Below are 22,662 nucleotides of genomic sequence, written 5' to 3'. Positions count from 1 at the left end.
TGACCGCACAGGTCTTTCCATTCCACTACTTGTCTTGTAACTTAAAATGATGTGAGCATGGAGCTTATTAATACAGTATCACATAATTACTCTGCTTTTATAATTAATTACTGATGTTGAACAGATAATAATATAATACATAATATTTATAAGCGCCTTTCAAAACTGTCAAGGACACTACAGATAAATTGTTAGACCACGTTCTTTAAACTTGAGATAACCTGACATGATGTGGAAGAAAGCTCTAGTACCATGGAGAAAATAAACTGCCCTAAAGAATGAATGGAAACAAACAATTATTGTTTTTTTTATTTTTTATCTTGGTGTGCTTATAATTCTAAACACATGTGAGCTTCATCCAGTGGAGTGAAACGCAGCAGAAGAAGTGAACGGTGCTTATAAAACAGCATCCAACATAACGCAGCTTGGCTCAGGCTGTCTGACGTGTTGAATAACATGCGTGCAAAGTCAAAGGATGAGCTATTAGTAACGGAAAGCAATCCAAACAGCATACAAAGTACCCGCAAACAGGATTATGGATTATTAAATCAAAATATAAATACACCAGACTTTACACCTGAATGATTTCTTACTGTTGGTGCAAAATATCAGCAGTTAATTATGCATGCGACAACATGCAAAAACATACATGGTACAATCCAAGCATGTGACAACGAGAAACATACAGGGGTCTATAAACACAATATTATCATTCACTGCTAGAAGGCACATCATACAGCTGCAATAGAGTACATGAAAAAAATAGATACAAACAACCAATTTGACATACAGTATTCGTTGGCACATTGGAATGCAGATTTACTGATAATGAGGTGCGCAGCACAAGACTGTCCACAACTTGGTCCCAGCTTAGAAACTATCAAACCTTCAGTGAGAATTGGTAAATGACTCTTCTGATAAGACAAAACCTTCAATTGGCAGTATGTTAAAACAAAACGTTGCATAGTTGACATCTGGAGTGTTGAAATGTTGAAACACAGGACGCTGAACTAAACAGGCGAACCTGAGACAGTCGCTCAAACACTGCAGCAGTACAACTTTGCATCAGCGGTGAAACATCGGTTTCGATGGTGCATCGTGGATATGTACTAAAAAGCCCCGTTCCTTTGGAATGAACAAAAAAAAAATTCTTCTGACTGGTTTAAGGTTTGTCATTGGCGGCATCCGGGAGACTGCATGGTTCGTCTGAAAAATCCACAGAGGCACTCTGGTGAATCAAACCCTTTCGGCCGTGGCTCCGCCTCCGTTGACGCGGCGATCGTCGTGGACTGGCAGGCATCTTAAACAACGAAGGATAGAAATTGTTTGACAATAATAATAATACATTTCATGTATAAGCGACTTTCGAAACTCTCACGGTCACTTTACAGTCACAGGATAAGTTATTTTCTGTGGGTGAGCAGCGGCTGCCACATGTGCCAGCGTTCACTCAACCCAGAATAACTCAAATAGATAGAAAGCTAGCCAGCTAGGTAATAAATAAATAATAATAATAATAATAATAATAATAATAATAATAATAATAATACATTTTATTTCAAGCACCTTTCAAAGCTATCAAGGACACTTTACAGTCACAGACAAGCATACATACAATAATATATAAAACACAGCCAGCTAGCTAATCAATAGCAAGCTAGATAGCCAGCTAGGCAGCTAGATATCAAATAGATAGCATTTGAGGATCTATGTTTACATTTATGTGTACGTCGCAGGTCAGGAGGTGCTGTGAAATGTTCCAAACTCTGGAACTCGCTTCCTCCCAACATTCGTAACGTTGATTCTATTCCCACCTTCAAATCTCATCTCAAAACCCACCTATTTAAAATCGCATTTTCTGTGTGGTAACATTTAAAGGACAACCGACGTCTCCGGACAAGTTGTGTCCATAATTTGTAAAATGGCTTCAAATGACTTCTACTGAGCGTATTTTAATAAGAATTCACCGCATATAGCTATATTTTACGTTTTAAGACTCACGTTGAATATTCGGGAAGTCTTGTTTTTGAGTTGGTGACGAGTCCGTACGTGACGTCACGAAAGGAACGCCCCTGACCGAAAAAAAGATGCATTGTAGCGGTCCTTCCATCACGTCAATGTATTTTGCTGTACTTGTTTGGTCTGGGGACCTCGTGTTGCACCCAAAAGCCGCCAGAAGAGGGCGTCCAAGCTCCATATAAGGAATTTAGCAGCCTGTGGAAACGGAGGTGGCCAGAGGAGGTCGCCATTTTGTGCCTCTTTTTCGGTGAGAAATTTTCCCGCAATTTTGCCTCATAATGGCACGGAATAAATCCTTTAATCGATTGCAAACGTGTATGCTTTCCTCTTCAGAACTATTTGAATCATATTCATAACTGGATGTGTAAAAAGAAAGCATATTCTCCAAATCTGAAGCCATTGTTTTGATTCACAAGCAATGCAAGACGTCTTGGCGTGACGTCACGAACTGGGGGCGGGACTTTCTGAAAAAGCCCAATTCACAGCTAAATTTTTTTTGCAGATTTTGGACACTTTAAGTCATTTTTATTAGTATTTTGCATTTGAATAAAAATATCATACTGTGTGTTTTGGTTATATTAGATGCTATAAAACGTTTTTCTGATGTCAGTTAGGAAACAAAAAAGTGACATTGGGTGTCCTTTAAGCTTTGGGACTGGTCTAATCCTAGTCAGCAACAAATACCCTTGGGAAAAAAAACACCATCAATTTCTGCAAATTTTGGTTGCGGGGGGAAATAGCGGGTTAAGGAGAAACCTATAGAGTCACTCGATGATGAAAAAAATACCCTTTTGCTTTATGTTCAGAATGTTCTTGGTTTCTCGCTGTGAGCAATAACTACAACAAAACTTCCTGTGCCGCATTTGCAGCCCAGCCCGAGTTTGCGTGAACATGCAAGCTCGATGGACAAAGCCATTCACCTGATTGCATCCTTTGTCCACATCATCGAGTTCACTAATGGACTGCATGAGGGAAAAGAGGTTCATCCTACCGCTGCGACTGACGCCGGGAGCCTTGAGGGAAAAATACATCGAGTGATGAATTCATAAAAACGTAAGCTGCAGCAGCATGTTGCATGTGTGTGAGTTTACAGCGATGATGACAGGTGGTGCGATCTGCCCAGCTTCCTGGATGGGTTCTGGCTGCGTAAACACCTGGGACGATTCAGGGAAAGGGACCTGGATGCAAGTAACATGAGACACAATGGACCGACTCATATCCCATAGAGTAGAATACCTATCGTATATTAACTCAATGTCTCCAATTGAACTGATAGACGGCATAGATGTGACCCATTACCTCTTCCACAGACTCCTCTTTTTCGTCACTGCTCTCAGTAATGTCGTCATCCTCGTCAAGGCCTTCGTCCTCCTGCTCGTCATCCTCATCTTCCTCATCTTCCTCTTCTTCCTCATCAGCGGATTCCTCTTCCTTGTCTCTGTGCTCAGACTTCTGTCTTTGGTCTTTTGATTTCCGCCTCCAGAGTGAACTGTGACGCTGCTGGCTGGAGGCAAGAGGAACAACATTTAAACATCTTTTGAAGTTCTTATTTTGCAAAGTTGGACTAGATGAGAAGGTTTCTTCAGCCGTCATCTGTACTTCTTTGAAGGTGTCGGATTTTTCGCTTCTTATCCAAGAGGCTTCGTCAGCGAACTGACCTTGGATAAGAAGCGAAACGTCCGACACCTTCAAAGAAGTACAGATGACGGCTGAAGAAACTTCATCGATGGACCACTCCTGTATGACCGAGAGCTTACACGGACGTAAAGTTGGACCAGGTTGGACAAAGAGTCTGTTGACAATTTGCAAATCTGTTTTGTACGCAAATGCATACACATTCATCCGAGTAAATGATGACAAAATGAGAAATTGATCCGTTTTCTGTGACTCTTAACCACAGGTGTCAAAGTCAAGGCCCGGGTGCCAAATCCAGCCCGACACACCATTTTGTTCAGCCCGCAAAAGCAAATCTAACTTGTGAAATTTCATGATGCTAGCGAAAGTCCCAACCAAAATTTAAAATTATCCCTTGTCAACCACAATAACAGTCATTATTTTTTACTTCAAATTTGAAAACTAGTCATTTATCAATTTGTTGTGCGCTCTATATGTAATATGAGGAGTGGATGAAATCTTCTAATGGCTTCTCCAAATTCATAACGGCCCCAGAGAGGAAACAGGAACTACAATGTGGCCTGTGGCAAAAAATGACTTCAACACCCCAGCTCTTAACTTTCCTCCATCTGTGTCAAAACAGTCCTTTTGGTCGCATTGTTCACATTTGGACGCCACGAGACCAAGATGTCCCCTCCACAATTATGCAACAGCACCCTCAACTCAACATTGCATTGCACTACAAGCAGTATGTTCTCAGAGGGGAGAGTCCAGTGAGCTTTGAGTGTCACAGAATGTCATCATCAGATTACAACGGAGATATAGAGACTGTGGCAGATTGTCAGAGATGTACGGTCGGACACTGTGAACAAAGGCTCGAGCACAGGAAGATTGTCTTTTACTGCCGGCAGGTGACACAGCCATTCATGACCGATGCCCGACTTCTGCAGCCCTTTGCCAAGCCATCTATTGATAGTATATGCAAATTTAAGTGATACATTAGTGGACTTTGTCTTCTTGATTTGAATACCACGCACCTGGACGTCCCAAGCACCAACAACTATAAAACAACAGTACGTAGACATTTTAATTGGTTGTCCTTTCCATGAACTGATAGATTTGTAACCTGGCTAATGATCTCTTCCTGTGAAGGAGTTCATCAAGTCGTCAATTAGTCCAAGGCCAGATCTACATGAAGATGACAGTTTAACAGGCTGTGTCTGTTCACCTCAGATTGACCCCATTTTCTGTGCTTCCATTGTGGGCCTTCTAAGCATGAAACTTTTAAATATGATAACTTTTATTCTGTCTATTGTCTGTCAAAGATCCTTGGAAATCTGGGAAACAAAATGACCCCCCCCCCCCCCAAAAAAAAAATGCAGCTTAGCCCCTTTTAAGGGAACAGCAAGTTGTGCAAAAAGCACCCACACACTACACAGTATACTGTATGTCATTGGTTGCTTTTGGAATCTGTTTTTTGAATTAAGCATTTTCTGACCTGGCGTTGAGGATGCCATTGTAGGTCTGCAGCTGCTTCATGAAGCCGTCGTTGGGTTTGATGATGGAGCGGCGATCCCTCACGAAAGCCAAGGCCACATCCAGCGACCAGCGCTGCTGCTTCATGGCGTAGGCAATCACAGTGGACGAGGAACGAGACACGCCCATCTTGCAGTGCACCAACACTGCCTGTCCGCTCTTCCTGTGACGCAGGGGACAACGAAAAAGTTGGAGACTTGAAAACTTGATGAGGCGGCATCTTCTTCTTTTCCTTTCGGCTTTTCCCGTCAAGGGGTCGCCACAGCGAATCAGTAACCTCCATCTTCAGAGGTATGATACGCATGTTTGTTTTGGCCCAGATTTTACGTCGGATGCCCTTCCTGACACAACCCTCTGTACTTATCTGGGCTTGGGACCGGCACAAGAAGACTTATGTCCCTTTGTGGCTACAGAACAAGCAACTCGCTCAGTAAAAGGCTCCCAAACACAAAATGGTCATCAGCACAGCAACAATCATAAAAATCAATAAACAAATACATATAAACAACAATAAATAAATGAAAATAAATTAAAAACTACATAAAAATAATAAAAACAAACAAATACATATAAATAACTATTTATATATATATATATATATATATATATATATATATATATATATATATATATATATATATATATATATATATATATATATATATATATAAAAAAACAAACAAATACATATATATATATATATATATATATATATATATATATATATATATATATATATATATATATATATATATATATATATATATATATAACAATATAATTACAGAATAAAACGGTCAGCAGACTAGAACACTATTTGAAAGGTCTAAGGGGAATTGGGGAATGTTTCCTTTTTTCATCAAAATGTTGACTTTTTTGTTTAGTGCTCAAAAGTCATTTGCAGGACAAACACACAGAAACAGCAATGTCGCTTCACGAAATAGAGTTTGTGTTACAGTGCTGCGGACTACCTTGCAGCGTTGATAAAGTTGTACGTGTCGGTCCAGTAGGGGAGTAGATCAGTAGCCTCCACGTCATAAACTCGGATATTCATGTAGTTGAAGGACTCTGGGAAGAAGTTATCGATCTCCCTCGTCACATTCAGAATGTAGCCCACGCTGCGAAAAGACTGCACGCTCGATGGCGAGAACGCAAAAAGAAGAGACGGCAGAATGCAGAGATTCAAAGAAAAAGAACTGACTTGTTTTTCTGAAGCTCTTCAAAGTTGGCCGCGTTCCATTCGGAGCCCTGAAAGTGAAGGAACAAAAAAATGTCAGTTTGATTGCGATGATTCGTATGCATTTAATCCTTCCAAATTCAGATTTACTCTAAACAGCAGTGCTTCCCAACTTTTACTCACCCCAAGAAACCCTATTTTACCTTCTAAAACTCTCATCTCACACCAAATTCCCAGAAAAAGAAGGATAGATATATAAAAAAAAATTCTCAAATTACTTAGGGTTAAAACTAGGTCTGTTTAAAAAAATACAACTAAAAAAATGGACCTCAACTGTAATTGCATTTTGTATTTTCATATTCTCCTCATATAAAGAAATTGAAATGTTGCATTGTGGTTGATGGAGTGGTAAAGAAAACAACCAAGTCAACCTGTTAGTAAAGTTCGCTGTTTTTCACAGAAGATAAAGAATTTTAAAGGAAGCGGACCTTGGTGACTTTGACTCAGCAAAAGAAAAAGGATGCATGTTAGTAGTTTCAAAATAAAAGCACCACCTCACCAGGTAAAGGTAGTCAAAAATCTTTGACGGTTTGTCCATCTGCGCCATGGTCACCAGAATCTCATTGTCAATGTACTCCTTGAACGGCCTCATGTCAAAGCCGATTCGAGTCTTCAGGGCCGTGTGGACCTACAGCGAAGGGCGAAAGCCTAGTGAGACCACTTTCTGTATAGTTCCGTCCTTTTCTCCGTCTAATCCCGGTTAACTCCTACCATTTTGGATGTGAGGTTATCCAGGTCTTCTGTCCTCATGATGTCTCTCAGGTGCTCCTTGATCAGTCTTTCTTTAGAGGTTCGGTCTGCACTACTGGACATGAGACAGAAAGCATCCCTTAGTTGAAGGTATTTCATCAGATCCAGATTGAGCAACCGTGTATTTGGGGTGGATGCATTTCAATTCTCAACAGAATGTCAGACTGAATTTCTTCCTCATTCCAGGAGTAATTCCGCCATCGTTACTTCTGACCGTCGCTGTCCTTCCTGACCGACTCCAAATCATCCATAACCTCCCACTCGTTGAGGCATAAGCGGTCCGACTCGACATGCTGGTGGTAGTGCTGGGCCCACTCCAGGCCGCAGCCCGGGATCACGGCACCTTTGACGGCCCGCTCGCAACAGCCGTGCAAGGACTGCAGTACCGACCTTGATGAAGAAAAAAGAAAGAAAGAGGGCAGCTTTTGATACAGAATAGACAGAAAAGAAGTTTTCATATTTAAAAGTTTCATGCTTAGAAGACCCACAATGGAAGCACAGAAAATCTGGGGTCAATCTGAGGTGAACAAACACAGCCTGTGAAACTGTCATCTTCATGTAGGAGATCTGGTCTTGGACTAATTTACATGTATGACTTGGTAAACTCCTTCACAGGAAGAGGACAACCAATTAAAATCTCTATGTTCTGTTGTTTTATAATTGTTGGTGCTTAGGACGTCCAGGGGTGTGGTATTCAAATCAAGAAGACTATGTTTTCCTAATGTATCACTTAAATTTGCATATGCTCTCAATAAATAGCTTGGCACAGGGCTGCAGAAGTTGGCCGTCTGTCATGAAAGGCTACGTGCCCTGCCGGCAGTAAAAGACAATCTTCCTGTGCTCGAGCCTTTGTTCACAGTGTCCGACCGAACATGTCTGACAGCTTTCATGACTGGTAGGCTCTCGGGGTCCAGTTTAGATGATTTCATGAGATTTCAGATTTCATCACATCTGAATTGTGCATTGAACAAAGTACTGGAACAGTCAAGTTAACTCTTTGTTTTTCTTCATTCCAAAGGTAAATCAAGATAAAAGTCAATCTTCTTACTGTTCAGGCAGTGATTGTGAGTCGAAAAGATACCACCAAGCAGGTAAATAACCCTGCCGCACACATTGCTTTGAAAATAGTAGTTTCAAGGACCAAAAAAGCCATTTAAAAACTTGTTACTGTCATGTTATACAAATGAGGCACACATGAGACTACACCACAGTTACATTCATTGTATTAGGCTGCACATACTGTATATCTAAATTCAATTAGATTAGATTATCCTTTATTACTGTCCTCCATACTTATTTGTCATGTCTTTTGTATGATGACACTAGTACAGTGTGTTCTACCGGAGACCAATTCCTTGTGTGTCCTACATAGTTGCCCAATAAAGATGATTCTGATTATGACATATCTATGGAGGAAGAGGTAGTTCTGACTGCAGGCCAAACATGGCGATACGCAAAGCTAAAAAACAAAAATCAAACTGTAACGTAGCGATTGGATGTTTATACTTCTGTTACTATCAATGATGTGTAGTTGTTCTACAGTAATTTGGCTGCGCTGGAAACTTCTGGTGTTTAACATACATAAGCACAGTGATGTCCGATATTGTCAGTGAAGGGAACACAGAAATAGATGAAGTACACATTGTAAACACTAAATTATGTTTGTGCCAAAAACAGGAATGTTCACTGAAGTGGAAATGTGAGTATGAAAGGATGTATTGTACGCCCCTTGAGATCGACTGGCAACTGGTCTAAAGTCAGCAGAAATAGGTCCCTCCTTTACCTGTGACTGAACGGCATAATTGGTAGGAATAGAACGGATGGACATGCAGTGTAAAATCCAGCCTTCAGATTGATATGAATTATTAATGTGTGTGTTTTGTGTTGACCTTCTGACTCACCACATGGTCTGCATGGAAACCGGTTTAAAAAGTCTTGTTTCTTCTGCTGAGGTGACACTGAAACCGCTGTGAAGTGGGAGGAGAAAGAAAGATGATCAGGGCATATGTAAGAGTGTATCTAAGAGTTTATGTAAGAGTTTGAATACGCGATAGGAGCGGTCACAATTCATGGGGAATGATTCAGCTCCATAAATACCAACAGGCCTTGTTCATATTTTCTTTGGTCAGAAACTCCGTGGTCGGTTCTGCCGTTTTCACTTGATCCCTTATCCATTTTACTGATACTTCCTCAAGAGTTTTATTTCACTGGTTGACAGTATTGTCTCAGTTTCTCTTTTAATCTCAGCAATGTGTATGTTAGATAATTTGCAGATCATAAAAATAATCACATTTTAAAAACCTTCCATCTTTCTAAAATTTTTAACACACTCACTGCCAGAAAGGTACAAAAATGTGTTCATTCCAGTGCCAGGGTTTTTGTCATAGCCACTCAAATTCCAGGACCCACAAAATATTGAGTTTTAGGATGACATAAACATTCCATGCTGCGTCAGAAACCTTGGACTCTCTTCTTTCATCAGAAAATAGTTATTTTCTAAAGTAGATGGGTCTTGAGTTATATGAGCTTGAAATGAGGGTGGCTGTCCAAAATACAATGCAATATATACATATTTGTTTATATAGTGCTTTATCAACAGCTTAAGGTGGAACAAAGCCCGAACATGGAAAGAAGGGAAATGCTGCCCTCTTGTGGGAGGGAAAACCATTGCCAGAGGGCTGACCAGCACTTTATCGGCAGTCCCAGCAAGAAAAACCTGAAAACATTCGGGAATGACGGTTCACGTCATGCTTTTCAATTCCCAAATAAATTCAGTAATGGCAGTGAATGAGTTAATTAACCCAAGATGCCCGCACACACCCGTCTCCATCCAAATACACTTGCGTGTCGCTCCAAACGGGCAGAACCAAGCCAATGGTGCACGCATCACTGTAAAAGCAGATGTCCAAAAATGAGCCGATGAAGCCATTTGCGAATGTCGGACAACTTTCTCTCACTATTGGCTGCACGCACCTGTCGTGTTTGGGGAAATCCATGCCAAGCAGGATGGTCTCGTCTTTGTTAGCTCGAGTAGAGATAATGATGAGATACCTGATTCGAACCGAACTGACGGACTCCAGCTGCACGGCCTGCACAGAGCAAGGATGAAGATCATGTGCCGCAGTTTGTTGCATCAAATTCAAAATCCTTACATTGGTGGACGGCCGTGCAATGTCGCTCAGACACAATGTTCTATTTCAAAGGTCATTCGTGTGCTTTTGATCCTCTTTGTATTTCTGTTTCATAGTAACAACAAGCATGACCTCTATTTCAGATTTAATCAGATCCAATGGGAGAAAGGCATCGAGCACTGCACCTCAATGGCGAAAAACAATGGTATTTTGACTGACCCAAACTGGAATATCAAGTATACCAACCAGAATTGCCACATTAGCATCAACAAAATACAGAAGTCCAAGATGGCGCCCGACTAGGCAGCCGGCAGCAAGTGCTATCATGAGCCTTGCTTCTTTTGTTGTTTTTGTGCTTTCTTTTGTCACTTTAGAGTTGTTGTGCGTTGTGGGGAATGGATATGGATTGTTTTTCAGCATTTTTGGCCACGACATTCATCTGATGAGCGGTTACGCCTTTTCGGCAGTATGAATACGCCAGCACTGTTATTGATTTGGCAGGAATGTCGGTGCCATTTGATTGTCATCGCTGGACGGCTCTGGGGCGAAAGTGCTTTTTTGCGCCTATAATAGGCAGTATTTTCACAGCCCCGCTTTGTTCAGCGGAAAAGTGGGTGCTGTTGGGCCGTCTGTGGCTGGATGGATGCATGGCTTGGGGAGCATGAGTGCAGAGCGCCGAGGAGTCTGTGGAACTGTCGCGGCTTGGAATTGAAGCGGATTTAGGTGGAGCAGGAGGTGTGAGACAGTCTGTTTTCGTCAATGGATGCTACAGCTTCGTGTTTGCTTTCTACATTTAGCTTATAGCAGACCTACACATTCCAACATGACTTCCCTGATCCACTGGTGAAGAGGACACTTTGATCCTCTCCTGTTTCATCTAGACCTGCTTCACGCAACAAAGGAGGTGCAGAAAGTGCTCAAGATTGATTGAATGACTGTCTGAGTCTTTTGTGTTGTGTCATATTATTTGTAATTAGGTTATCTTTGTTTGTTTGTTTTTTCTTCAAGATGGCGCAGCGAGAGCGGCTGCCTTTACAGCAGGTACTGTATATTGTTTTTCTACTTCTTCCTTTCCTCTTACTTTCATAACTTTGCTGCTGTGAAATGTAAATTTCTCCACTGCGAGACTAATAAAGGCCAATTCAATACAATCCAAAACTATTATTGGCACGATGCAGCACAGTTTTGCAACAAAGTAACAAACACCTAATTATTCAGATGCTGGGACGGATTCAGGTGGAGTTCTGGAACGAAAACAAAAGTTCCCTGTTGGTTTTCATCCATGATGGGTTTACAGCTCATGTGACTGCCCGTTTGCAGAAGCAACTTCAAGCTAACAAAGAGTTTCATTGCAAAGCAATGCATACAATACATTTTTAATGAGATAGCATTCGGAGATGGGGGGAATTTGATCAATCGATCAATACGTGTGTAAATACGAGCCCTCACCAGCTTGATACTATCCTCTGGTCGAAGCAGCTCAACCATGGCGTGAATGTGTCTGTGACGCTTGTCTAAAGTGCAGTCTTCTTGTTTCTGGGGAAGCAAAGTCTCCTCGTGAGGCTCCTCTCTCTGGGCCTCTTCCAGCAAGAGCACCGCTCCCTTCACAAGTGCAAAGCTCTCCCTGATGAACAATAAGACTTATTTTGTCTTCTGGAGGCTCACAAAGACTGATGTTTCTGTAATGGAATCAATCTGATGAGGTATCAACATACCTTTTCTGAAATCGCCCTCTTCTTTGGGAGGTTACATCCTTAAAAATATCAAATAGATTACTAGAAGAACACTTAAAGAAGGGGCAGAATGTTAAAAACCCAGTGTTATATTTTGACATAAGTGTTGCAAGAGCTTCATTCGGAAATACTCTGCTCTCAATTGGGGAGAAAAAAAGGACACATTGTCATTTTCAAATGGCCTTTTCCGATACAAAGACCATTAAAATGAAATTTTAACAGACTTGAAGAATGTGTCCAAATTTGGTAAACGAATAGCTTGGGGGCAGGGCAGGAGCGGACTGTTCTGTCATTTGAGGGTGAAATGTGGGACGATACTGATAAAGTGCAGTGGAAGTCTGAAGTTAGGAGACAGACATAGATGGTGACAAATAAGCAGGGTGAGGGAAATAGGGTGTTTGGCATGGATAATAAGTCTGCTAGTTGAATAGAAAAGCAGAAAATAGAAGCACAAATCAAAAGAGAGCCATTTATAACTAAACTTATTAAATGGTATACAGGAAAAAAGGAAATATGATATAGCGACATTACCTGTTACGCAACTGACAAGTCCAGACAATCAAGAAGCAAAAAAAAGTTTTAGCAGACGACTGGGCAGGAGCTATAGCAAAGGAACGATGGATAGTTGGAAGAAAAGATGAAAAAGAAAAAACAAACACATGTTAAGATAGCACTGTGATTAGAATCTATGATAAACTATGCAGAAATGACACCTGGACTTCAGATTACTTGATGACACAAATCACCTCTGGCTATGAAGAAGAATGCTATTTTCTATTTGAAGGATGAACGCAGAAAGAATACACGGTCATGAGGCAAATGCTGATGACACAGAGAGCGTTTAGACAGACAGGAAGTGAAACAATTGCACTATCTCCCCTCTCATGAATATGATTCAGCTTTGATGAATTTCACAAAATGTCTGTGGAATGTTTGCATTTGAAACCAATGTGATCCGATGTGAAACATTGTTGTTGCATTGATACTGTGTTCAGTTGTCCTGGGGGAGACTGACGTTGATCCAAATGCCACTTCCTTTTCTGGTCAAGTGGAGCTTCGTATGTGAAGGCATGACACAAAATGATTCGATTAACTGACTACTGCAAAGCATAGGCATGACTCACGGGAGCAGTGCTGATGGAAGGGAGCCTGTGCAAAGTCAACAGAGCCATTGTACGGCGCAGGTGTCACTCCACTCAACGAGTTGCTGGGACTGTTGCTGGCAAGCTCAGACAAGTTTGGCAAGTTTCTTGAGCCCAAAGTGTGCAGGCACCGACACCCGTACAATCTTTCCTGTGGAAAGACAAACGTGTGACTACATCCATTCGAAGAAGACTAAATCAGGAGATCCTAAATAATGATAAGTTTCTCTTTTATCATGTTTTGGGCAACCAAATAAATATGCATTGATGATATTATATTTTATTGCACTGGATGTACGATTGAGAAATTGTCGAGATTACAATAGACAAGTGCTACTGACATAAATGCTTGATATTAATCTTAAGGAAAGACTACTATATAATAAAGATACCCACTTTCTAAAGATATTAATGAAAACTTCAAAATAGAATCTATATAAGGTAGACCCACCAAGCCAGGATAAATGGATGGCAAATGTAGAGGAAATTAATATATTGGAGAAGATGCCATTTTACACAAGGCTCCAAGTCCACTAATGGTTTACAGCCATTAAAATAAATAAAACATATGGTAATACAGACAATTTGGATGCAGTCTTTTTTTCCTTCTGCATTCCAATGCAGAGGGATTGCCTCGGGAGCTCGGAATCGGCAAATCAAGTTACTTGGACTCAGACTGGGATGCAAAGAATGTGATCGAAAAATTCTTCTACTTGACAATTTATTTGTTGACAATGAATCGTTGCCGTGCAATGTTAGAACCAAAAACAGCATTAAAACCATATAAGGAAAACATATGCCTTTTTAATACCTTTGACATTCTCACCGGAAGCTTCACATCAAATGATCAAAAATGAATATGTGCGGAGTTCATCTTACAAGTAGTTTTCGATATTTTATAAATGATACAAAGTAATAAACGCTGCACACATAGCCTTAATGTGTGCTTAAAAAGAACTTTCTTGAATCAGAACAACTACAACCACAGCCAGACATCATTAGCACGAAAAATCACCTTTAGGTCAGTTTGTTCCCGACTGACAGGCGATTTCCAAACATGGCAAAGCTTGTTTGTTAGCCTGTTGAAGCTAGCAGTCGCTGATATGACAAATGCACAGAAAAAAAATACAACGAAGAAAAACGTAAGGGAAAGGGCACACATCTTACGTCTACAAGCCGCAGTCTCCGCACCTATTTTCGTCCGATGTCCTCCAAAAAAATGCCAGCCTCGATGAGAAGCGGGGGTAGGACGCTTATAGTGGTTGAATTCTCGACTCCAGTCCCGTGCAACGAAATGTGCGTACAACTGTGCGCACATTACATTCGTAAACAACCACGTGAATACTACACTGTTACATAAATTTCGGCTCAGTATTTCATGCTACCGTCATCAGCTAGTAAGTTACCAAATGATTAAATACGAGTATTATGACAAATGATATACATAAACACAGCCCTGTATATTTTGAATCGGAATTTTATCTAACTCGTCGAGTCAAATCGCACCCAAAAGGGGTGGTTACTTCCGGACGTGTATGCAGTTTTGGTGCCTATCAAGAAAACCCGTCGTTCATTTTAATAATTAATCTGCCGAAAGTGTAGTTGATAAGTGATTTAATTCACATTTCTGTTTGAGTAGGATGACGGCAGTGACGAAATTTATGAAGGTGATGGTGGCCAGCGAACTCCCCACTGAGGGGATGGAGATTCTGTCAACGTCTGGAGTGTAAGCATCATTTTAATGCTTTACTTATTCGCATACAATTATTGCATTTAACTACCCTGTCAGTTTCAAACAACTCACCCACATTTGGCAATTAGTTACACTTCATGCACAAAAGAATCTGCGTGACTCGCCAAAATTGCCGTTTATTTGAATAAACTTGTGTTTTCATCTTGGGTTTGCATGGAAACAGGTGTGATTTGTGTCACTGGGACTCAGACATGTCACGAGCTGAAGTACTCAAAGCTGTGCAGGGGTCCCACGGTCTGTTGTGTCTGCTGAATGAAAGAATCAATGCTGAGATTCTCGATGCTGCAGGTATTTTTATTTTGAACGAAGTTACCCCACTCACTGCGTTGGATCGGTGTTTTGCTCTGCCAAATGTCCATCCTGGAACATTCTGGAAAAAAAGCAACAACATATCAAGGGAAATGCCATCCTGCCACTTCCAGGACATTGAATCGACTGCAACTTGGGTGTTCTAGTATCTTGGAATTTGAGGGCATGCCTCCAAACGTTTTACACACCAACACAGGCTAGTGTAGTCCTACCCAAAACTTGTTGCATGAACTGATGAAGTTGTCACAGATCAGAGGCCAAATTTCTTCAAAGATAACCTGAACCATACAGTTGTAACTGAAAAAAATAAAATAATGATAAGATGAATAATACATTCTTACTTTCCCAATTTAATCATTGAGTAAATCGTCTAATGATGAATAAATAAGGCACAGTATATGTCAGAAATGTTCCAGGTTCGATGTCTCAAAAGATACAGGTTATCTCATGCGTACCTATCCTCTTCCTTCTTTCTATTTCAGGGCAGGTATCATTCGGACAAATTTTAGACCATTAGCATTAAGAGCTTCACTTTTAAGGTGTCAATTGGGAAGCAATGTGCAAGTGAATTACACAGTATGCTTGTAAAAACTGCAAAGATTTGGCTGTTAAGTACTAATGGACTTTTGGCACAAAACATTAAATAAAAGGCAATATTCTGACTTTTGTGGCACTTTTTATGTTTAAAATACCAAGCTACTCATTATGTTCTGAATCACAGGACCCAACTTGAAAGTAATAAGCACCTTTTCTGTGGGATACGACCACCTGGATCTTGATGAAATCAAGAAACGGTCAGAAATGACTTCAATAAAAAAATAGTCTGTCTTCATTTGAGAGGAATCTTTTAAGATTGTATTTTGTGTGTTTTTAACAGCGGCATACGTGTCGGGTACACTCCCGACGTCCTAACTGACACGACAGCTGAACTGACGGTTGCCCTTCTCCTGGCCACGGCTCGCAGATTACCTGAGGCAGTGGAAGCAGTCAAAAAGTTTGTCCAATAATGTTACACACTCACTTGACAGTTTTGCAGATGTGTTAAAAGTATTCACGCAAATTATAGTACAATTACAGTACATATACTTACATTGGGAAAAAAGATGGTTAAAGCAGCAAGATTTATAATAATAATAGTAGTAGTAATTATTATTATCTCATCTCATTTTCCGTACCGCTTATTCCTCATTAGGGTCGCGGGGGTTGCTGGAGCCTATCTCAGCTGTCTTCGGGCACGAGGCGGGGGACACCCTGAATTGGTTGCCAGCCAATCGCAGGGCACACAAAGACATACAACAGTCACTCTCACACTCACACCTAGGGACAATTTGGAGTGGTCAATCTGCCTGCCATGCATGTTTTTGGAGTGTGGGAGGAAACCGGAGTACCCGGAGAAAACCCACACAGGTCCGGGGAGAACATGCAAACTCCACACAGGGAGGCCGGACCGGGACACGAACCGGCGACCTCTGCACTGTGAAGCCGGTGTGCTAACCACTCGACTACCGGGCTGCCCATTATTATTATTATTATTATTATTATTATTATTATTATTATTATTATTATTATTATTATTATTATTATTATTATTATTATTATTATTATTATTATTATTATGCTGGTCCCAAGCCCGGATAAATACAGAGGGTTGTGTCAGGAAGGGCATCCGACGTAAAAGCTTGGCGGATCAAACCTCTAAAGATGGAGGACACTGATTTGCTGTGGATTTGCTGTGGCGACCCCTTGAAGGGAAAAGCCGAAAGGAAAAGAGGAAGATTATTATTATTATATTATTATTATTATTATTATTATTATTATACATTTCATTTCATTTTTCATTTTTTCTGTGGATGAGCAGCGTTGGCCACACGCGCCAGTGTTCACTCAACCCATAATAACTCAAATAAATAGAAAGTGAGCTAGCTAGCTAATATATAACCAATAGCTAGCTAGCTAGATTTATTTAACTGCTTGAACACACGTTTGAGAGGTAAAAAGTAAAAAGAATTTTCCTCAGTCACACAGTACTGTACCCGTTTTGATAACTAAACAATGAAAAACAATGCGCCATTTACGCATTTTGACAGCCACTGGCGCAACTTTGGAGCTCCACTGCGCCAGCACCGACGCACGCCAATTACGATTGGCGCATACTGCTACATGATCTCCGCCACACATGACGTACTTCTGCTAGAATAGCTCAAGAAACATATTTAGTTAAAGGACAACCGACGTCTCCGGACAAGTTGTGTCTATAATTTGTAAAATGGCTTCAAATGACTTCTACTGAGCGTATTTTAATAAGATATATAGCATATAGCTATATTTTACGTTTTAAGACTCGCGCTAAATATTCAGGAAGTCTTGTTTTTGAGTTGGTGACGAGTCCGTACGTGACGTCACGAAAGGAACGCCCTTGAAAAAAGACACATTGTAGCGGTCCTTCTATCACGTCAATATATTTTGCTGTACTTGTTTGGTCTGGGGACCTTGTGTTGCACCCAAATGCCGCCAGAAGAGGGCGTCCAAGCTCCATATAAGGAATTTATCAGCCTGTGGAAACGGAGGTGGCCACAGGAGGTCGCCATTTTGTGCCTCTTTTTCGGTGAGAAATTTTCCCTCTATTTTGCCTCATAATGGCACAGAATAAATCCTTTAATCGATTGTAAACGTGTATGCTTTCCTCTTCAGAACTATTTGAATCATATTCATAACTGGATGTGTAACAAGAAAGCATATTCTCCAAATCTGAAGCCATCGTTTTGATTCACCAGCAATGCAAGCATTGCATTTGCATTTGAAAAAAAATATCATACTGCGTGTTTTGGGTATTTTAGATGCTCTAAAACGTTTTTCTGATGTCAGTTAAAAAACAAAAAAGTGACGTCGGTCGTCCTTTAAACTGCAATTGAAAACTGTTCGTTTTCCTACAGAGGTTTTAACTTTCGTTGTGATCCGCAGAAAGAGATACAGTACAATAATCGAATTGTAATCGAATACTGTATTCATTTACCCATGATGCATTGCAGTATTTATATCGAATGACATCGACATAAATGGTTGCAATATGGAGAGAGAGCAGGAGTAAAATTGTAAAATACATTAAAAAAAGCAGCAAACAAACATATTTTTGTTTTTAGGAAAACAACGGAGGGCATTGAGTATTTGTTTCAGCAAACTGCTGTTAAAGATTCACATTTCGTGGATAATGAGAATTATTTATTACAGAGCTGTTGCAGCACATTGGACATCTTCACAGCAAAGAAATTTGTTTAAAGGACAACCGACACCATTTTTTTGTTTCCTAACTGCCATCAGAAAAACGTTTTATCGCATCTAAAATTCCCCAAAACACGCAGGCTGATATTTCTAGTCAAATGCAAAACACCAATAAAATAACTTAGTGTCCCAAAACTACTTCAAAATGACCTCAGAAAGTTTCAGTTTCAGAAGGTCCCGCCCCCTTGTTCGTGACATCACGCCAGGACGTCTTGCCTTGCTCGAGAATCTTCAGATTCAGAGAAGATGCTTTCTTGTTGCTCATCCAGTTATGAATATGATTCAAATAGTTCTGAAGAGGAAAGCATAAATGTTTGCAATCGATTAAAGAAGTCCTTCCGTCTCATTTTGAGGCGTCTGGACTCCAATGTAGCGCCCAAAAAATGCACAAGATGGCACCCAGGCTACGTTAGAAATTGGCTGAATTGTCTGTTGGGAATTTGTGTCAACTCGTATCAAATAGTAGTCTTCGTGCAACACACAACTATTCACCATCGCGTTATTTATGTTTTCCTTCTAATTTCGCCATCGACACGGATCAACACGAAGTTTTCAGACCAAACAAAGTACCCAAAATACATTGTGTGTCGCTTTCTCGGTCAGGGGCGTTCCTGACGTGACGTCACGTCAGGAATCGCCACCAACTCAAAAACAAGACTTCCTGAATATTCAGCGCGAGTCTTAAAACGGAAAATACACCTTTATCCGGTGGAATGTTTGTAAAATATGCTCAGTAGAAGTCATTTGAAGTGATTTTACAAATTATGGACACAACTTGTCGGGAGCCGTCGGTTGTCCTTTCAATAGACACTAATAAGAAATACTTTGCTCAGTGTGTTCTCTTTGTCTTCTTTGTAGTACCGTACAATATCAAAATAGCATGGGATTGATTTTGTAGTCACTAAAAATAGAAAACGTTTGTTTATTTAATTTATGAATAAATTATTTGACATGAATTAAAATTGTTTATGTAGAAAAATATAGTTTTTAGTTACATGATGTGATTATTTTTTTGCAATTTAGAAATATTGTCTAATGAATGTATTTTGGTTTATTTCAATCCATTTTGTAGACTTTGGCAATCTAATCCATTTTAGAATTTCGCCCCCTTTTCAGACACTAGGGGGCCAATTGCCCCCCTTTTTTAATTTCCCAGATGCATCCCTGAAAACTAATGACTTTTCTTACCGTCCTTGACTCACCTAACGATGTCTCACAGTGGCGGCTGGAGGACCGGGAAACCACTCTGGATGTGTGGATACGGTCTTTCAGGTAGCACGGTGGGAGTCATTGGACTGGGACGCATCGGTGAGGCTTCCTTTCCTCCATGACATCTAAGTTGCAGGTTTGAACGTCAACTATCATTCAATTTGGTCAATGACCTGAAGGTTTTATGATCTTTTGTGCTCAGGGATGGCGATTGCCCGGCGCATCATGGCATTTGGAGTGAAACGGCTTCTCTACTCTGGGAGAACAGCCAAAGCTGAGGCTGCTGAGCTCAATGGAGAATTTGGTTAGCAAACAAGTGAAGCCTAATCTCACGAAAAAGGTTTAGGGCGCAGCGATGGGTTGCATACTGGTTGTTTGTACACTCGATTTACACACACAAAGATGTGTCCGTGTAACGCATAAACTAAGTCGCTGCTTTCCTCTTTTTGTTTGTCACAGTTCCTCTGGACACACTTTTGACTGAGAGTGACTTCGTTGCCGTTTCGTGCTCACTGACGCCAGAGACCCAAGGAATGTGTGATAAGGCCTTCTTCAGCAAGATGAAAAACACTGCTATCTTCATCAACTCGAGCAGGTATTTATTGTCCAACAAAGTATGGACCATTTTTTGAGCATCTACTGAACCCATTTTTGTGGTGGGCCACATTTTAGTTACAGTTTCCCTTGGAGGGTCGTTATGACTGAAACCATATGAAGTCAAGAATAACAACATCGGAGGTTGTATAAATTGGAAGTTGATTTAGAAAAAACATCATCCTGGTTGTAAAAATACCCCTCAAATCTAATGGAATTTCTCAGTTAGTGCCATCTTTGTGACCCATTTTGTAGATCATGTTGTGTGCCTCACATGAGCAAGTTAACCCATTTACACCGAGCATGTTCATTTGAACTCAGATTCATTCATTTTTCAAAAATCAAAACAGAGCATCAACTAAGTTTAAACTGAGTATATAAGTAACAATAATATAATAATATATAATTAACAATAATCAATTAATCAATGTGACAAGAAACAACATTAATGCATTTGAAAATGAATTTAGCTGTACAATTTTCCCCATTGTGGGACAAATAAAGGTTTTCTGATTTTGATTAACACGCTCGGCATAAATTGGGTAAGTACATTTGAAATGATTTTCTCTGAAAGAATTGACTTTTGCTTTTGGCTTTTTGTGACTTTTTTTGCAAGGTTACTTTTAAAAGTAGGACCAACTTCAGCACGTATGTTAACATAACATTAAGAGTATAAGCCAGAATTTTTGTGATGACAATTGGAACTGGCTCATTACAATTGAAAATAACCAAAACACAGTTGAGTTAGGCTGATGTGAAAAACTCATCAAAAATTATCTCAAACGCTTGATTTCAGTTATTTCTTCTGATGGTGGCACAACCCATGTTTAGGTTCAGGGTCCAATTACTATTTCAATTAGTGACCGGTAGGTTTGGATTTTTGTTTGTTTGTGCCTGAATACATTACATTGTCATTTGAAAATTGTGTTTCTTAGTTCCTTGGGTTGTCTCAGCATGATATTAAACTTGGTTTGATGATTTGAAAACTTTGTGTGTGATCCACATGCAAATAAATGAGTAAATAAATACAAATTAGGACAAGGGAAAAATATGTTTGCGTCTTCTAACCTGTCTCCATGAAGAAGACTTTGTGGTACAGGACTATCAGACATATGCTGTATGTCAAATTTTGAGTGACTTTCTAGTACAAAAGTGTTAAGTTCAAAGAGTGGGGGCTTTATGTGGGCCACCACAACATTTTATGTATCCCGTGAAAGCAAATTATGTGCATTCACTTCATGATTATTGCTAAAATATCAAAAGAGTAAATTGAACATGTAGATATTGCTGTATTTTTTTGGTTTGTTTCCTTTAAAATCAATATACAAATTCAACAAGAATTCAAAATCTGCAATCACTTTGGAGATTGGTGAATGTTTTAGTAATTTTCCCTAAACAACATTTTTGGGCAAGTGTAATCTCGGACATTCTCTAAAATGTATAAAGTTTTCAGGGATGTGTCTTTCTTGAAGTAGCAATAACAAGTCAAAGTATACATACCACCAGGTTGTCAAAGAATATTCAACTTTTATTGAATAATTCATAAATATTTGAAACGATTCAATAAAATCCATCTGTAAATGTGTGTCTTGAATACATTTCAGCAGATGTGTCGTTTGCGCTGTACTTTATGCTGTCATTGACATTTAAAACAATTGTTGAAATTTCACACTCAAGGGGGGCTGTAGTGAACCAGGAGGATCTGTATGAGGCTTTGACCACTGGACAAATTGCAGCGGCTGGCCTGGATGTAACAACACCAGAGCCACTACCAACAAGCCACCCGCTTCTCACACTCAAAAACTGTGGTGAGTAAGAATTGTTAAAATGAGATCAATTTATATCTGCCTCCCATTTAGATCAAATTGTCTTTTTACCCCATGCCTCGCTTTGCACAGTGATTTTGCCACACATTGGCAGCGCCACCTACTCCACAAGAGGTGCTATGGCTTCCTTGGCAGCCCAAAACCTGCTGGGAGGTTTACAGTGCACACAAATGCCCTGTGAACTCATTTTCTAGAACAAGTAAAGAACCGGCCATCATCACCACGCCGCTGCAGTTACGATGTCACCGTGAAGGCAGTTTGTACCATCAATTGTGAGACCGGAGTGATTTGAAATTGAATTGCACTACTTTGAAAATTACATTTTTGTGATAACTACGCTGACATTTCAACATATCCTATGAAGAATTGTTGATTAGCATGGTCTGGCTTTTTCTAAATTGTCTTTCCCATGATGCAACGGTGTCTACATTAAATGTGAATATCAAAATCAATTGGGAGTTTACAATAGTCAATTTTCTTGAAAATAAATAATTCCATTTACCGTACTTTCCGGTGTATAAGGCGCATCA

At 40.1% G+C, this 22,662-nt stretch overlaps 2 protein-coding genes and 1 long non-coding RNA gene across 8 annotated transcripts; 2 read left to right on the top strand and 1 right to left on the bottom strand.

Moving 5' to 3' along the window:
• Positions 1 to 294: 294 nt before the first annotated feature.
• On the bottom strand, positions 295 to 14,491 carry LOC148901354 (protein phosphatase Slingshot homolog 3). Of its 3 annotated transcripts, none has more exons than XM_089022600.1 (17): positions 14,354 to 14,491; positions 13,145 to 13,313; positions 12,003 to 12,040; positions 11,737 to 11,911; positions 10,130 to 10,245; positions 9,977 to 10,045; positions 9,058 to 9,123; positions 7,364 to 7,546; positions 7,118 to 7,211; positions 6,906 to 7,034; positions 6,371 to 6,417; positions 6,141 to 6,287; positions 5,132 to 5,332; positions 3,319 to 3,523; positions 3,111 to 3,197; positions 2,940 to 3,032; positions 295 to 1,300 (listed from the first exon to the last, which is right to left on the bottom strand). In XM_089022600.1, exons 2-17 carry the CDS (start codon positions 13,190 to 13,192, stop codon positions 1,163 to 1,165), a joined length of 1,836 nt encoding a protein of 611 aa, XP_088878726.1. In that variant the 5' UTR covers positions 13,193 to 13,313; positions 14,354 to 14,491; the 3' UTR covers positions 295 to 1,162. The 3 variants fall into 3 exon arrangements, with proteins under 3 accessions (XP_088878726.1, XP_088878718.1, XP_088878736.1); XM_089022592.1 differs by having other exon boundaries at positions 14,330 to 14,469; XM_089022610.1 differs by lacking the exon at positions 14,354 to 14,491 and adding an exon at positions 14,178 to 14,260.
• Positions 10,268 to 13,149, top strand: LOC148901355 (uncharacterized). Its single transcript, XR_016118548.1, has 3 exons — positions 10,268 to 11,191; positions 11,296 to 11,328; positions 13,016 to 13,149. It is a non-coding gene; the product is annotated as an uncharacterized LOC148901355 (long non-coding RNA).
• grhpra (glyoxylate reductase/hydroxypyruvate reductase a) lies at positions 13,353 to 22,352 on the top strand. 4 transcript variants are annotated; one of them, XM_089022687.1, is made up of 10 exons: positions 13,353 to 13,380; positions 14,802 to 14,888; positions 15,079 to 15,203; positions 15,946 to 16,018; positions 16,102 to 16,218; positions 19,723 to 19,811; positions 19,915 to 20,016; positions 20,172 to 20,307; positions 21,984 to 22,114; positions 22,205 to 22,352. In XM_089022687.1, the coding sequence occupies exons 2-10, from the start codon at positions 14,803 to 14,805 to the stop codon at positions 22,324 to 22,326; spliced, it is 981 nt and encodes a 326-aa protein (XP_088878813.1). In that variant the 5' UTR covers positions 13,353 to 13,380; position 14,802; the 3' UTR covers positions 22,327 to 22,352. The 4 variants fall into 4 exon arrangements, with proteins under 4 accessions (XP_088878813.1, XP_088878787.1, XP_088878802.1 ...); XM_089022661.1 differs by lacking the exon at positions 13,353 to 13,380 and adding an exon at positions 14,331 to 14,458; XM_089022676.1 differs by lacking the exon at positions 13,353 to 13,380 and adding an exon at positions 14,499 to 14,559.
• The last annotated feature ends 310 nt before the right edge of the window (positions 22,353 to 22,662 follow it).

The sequence above is a fragment of the Hippocampus bargibanti genome, linkage group LG02, assembly GCF_051943395.1.
Source record: "Hippocampus bargibanti isolate YZ-2025 linkage group LG02, ASM5194339v1, whole genome shotgun sequence".
In the NCBI taxonomy this organism is placed as follows: Eukaryota; Metazoa; Chordata; class Actinopteri; order Syngnathiformes; family Syngnathidae; genus Hippocampus; species Hippocampus bargibanti.
The sequence above is the reverse complement of the archived record's forward strand: the minus strand, read 5'-3'. Positions and strand labels throughout refer to the sequence as shown.

What these genes read in the sequence shown, in the direction of transcription:
- LOC148901354 (XM_089022600.1), bottom strand. Translation starts at nt 13,192, where the DNA reads ATGGCTCTGTTGACTTTGCACAGGCTCCCTTCCATCAGCACTGCTCCC. An exon ending in AGAGGGCGATTTCAGAAAAG is followed by an intron (nt 11,912 to 12,002) that starts GTATGTTGATAC and finishes ATTGTTCATCAG; the next exon opens with GGAGAGCTTTGCACTTGTGA. An exon ending in CACCACCTGTCATCATCGCT is followed by an intron (nt 3,033 to 3,110) that starts GTAAACTCACAC and finishes TTTTCCCTCAAG; the next exon opens with GCTCCCGGCGTCAGTCGCAG.
- grhpra (XM_089022661.1), top strand. Translation starts at nt 14,367, where the DNA reads ATGTCCTCCAAAAAAATGCCAGCCTCGATGAGAAGCGGGGGTAGGACG. An exon ending in TGAGATTCTCGATGCTGCAG is followed by an intron (nt 15,204 to 15,945) that starts GTATTTTTATTT and finishes TCTGAATCACAG; the next exon opens with GACCCAACTTGAAAGTAATA. An exon ending in TCTCACACTCAAAAACTGTG is followed by an intron (nt 22,115 to 22,204) that starts GTGAGTAAGAAT and finishes CGCTTTGCACAG; the next exon opens with TGATTTTGCCACACATTGGC.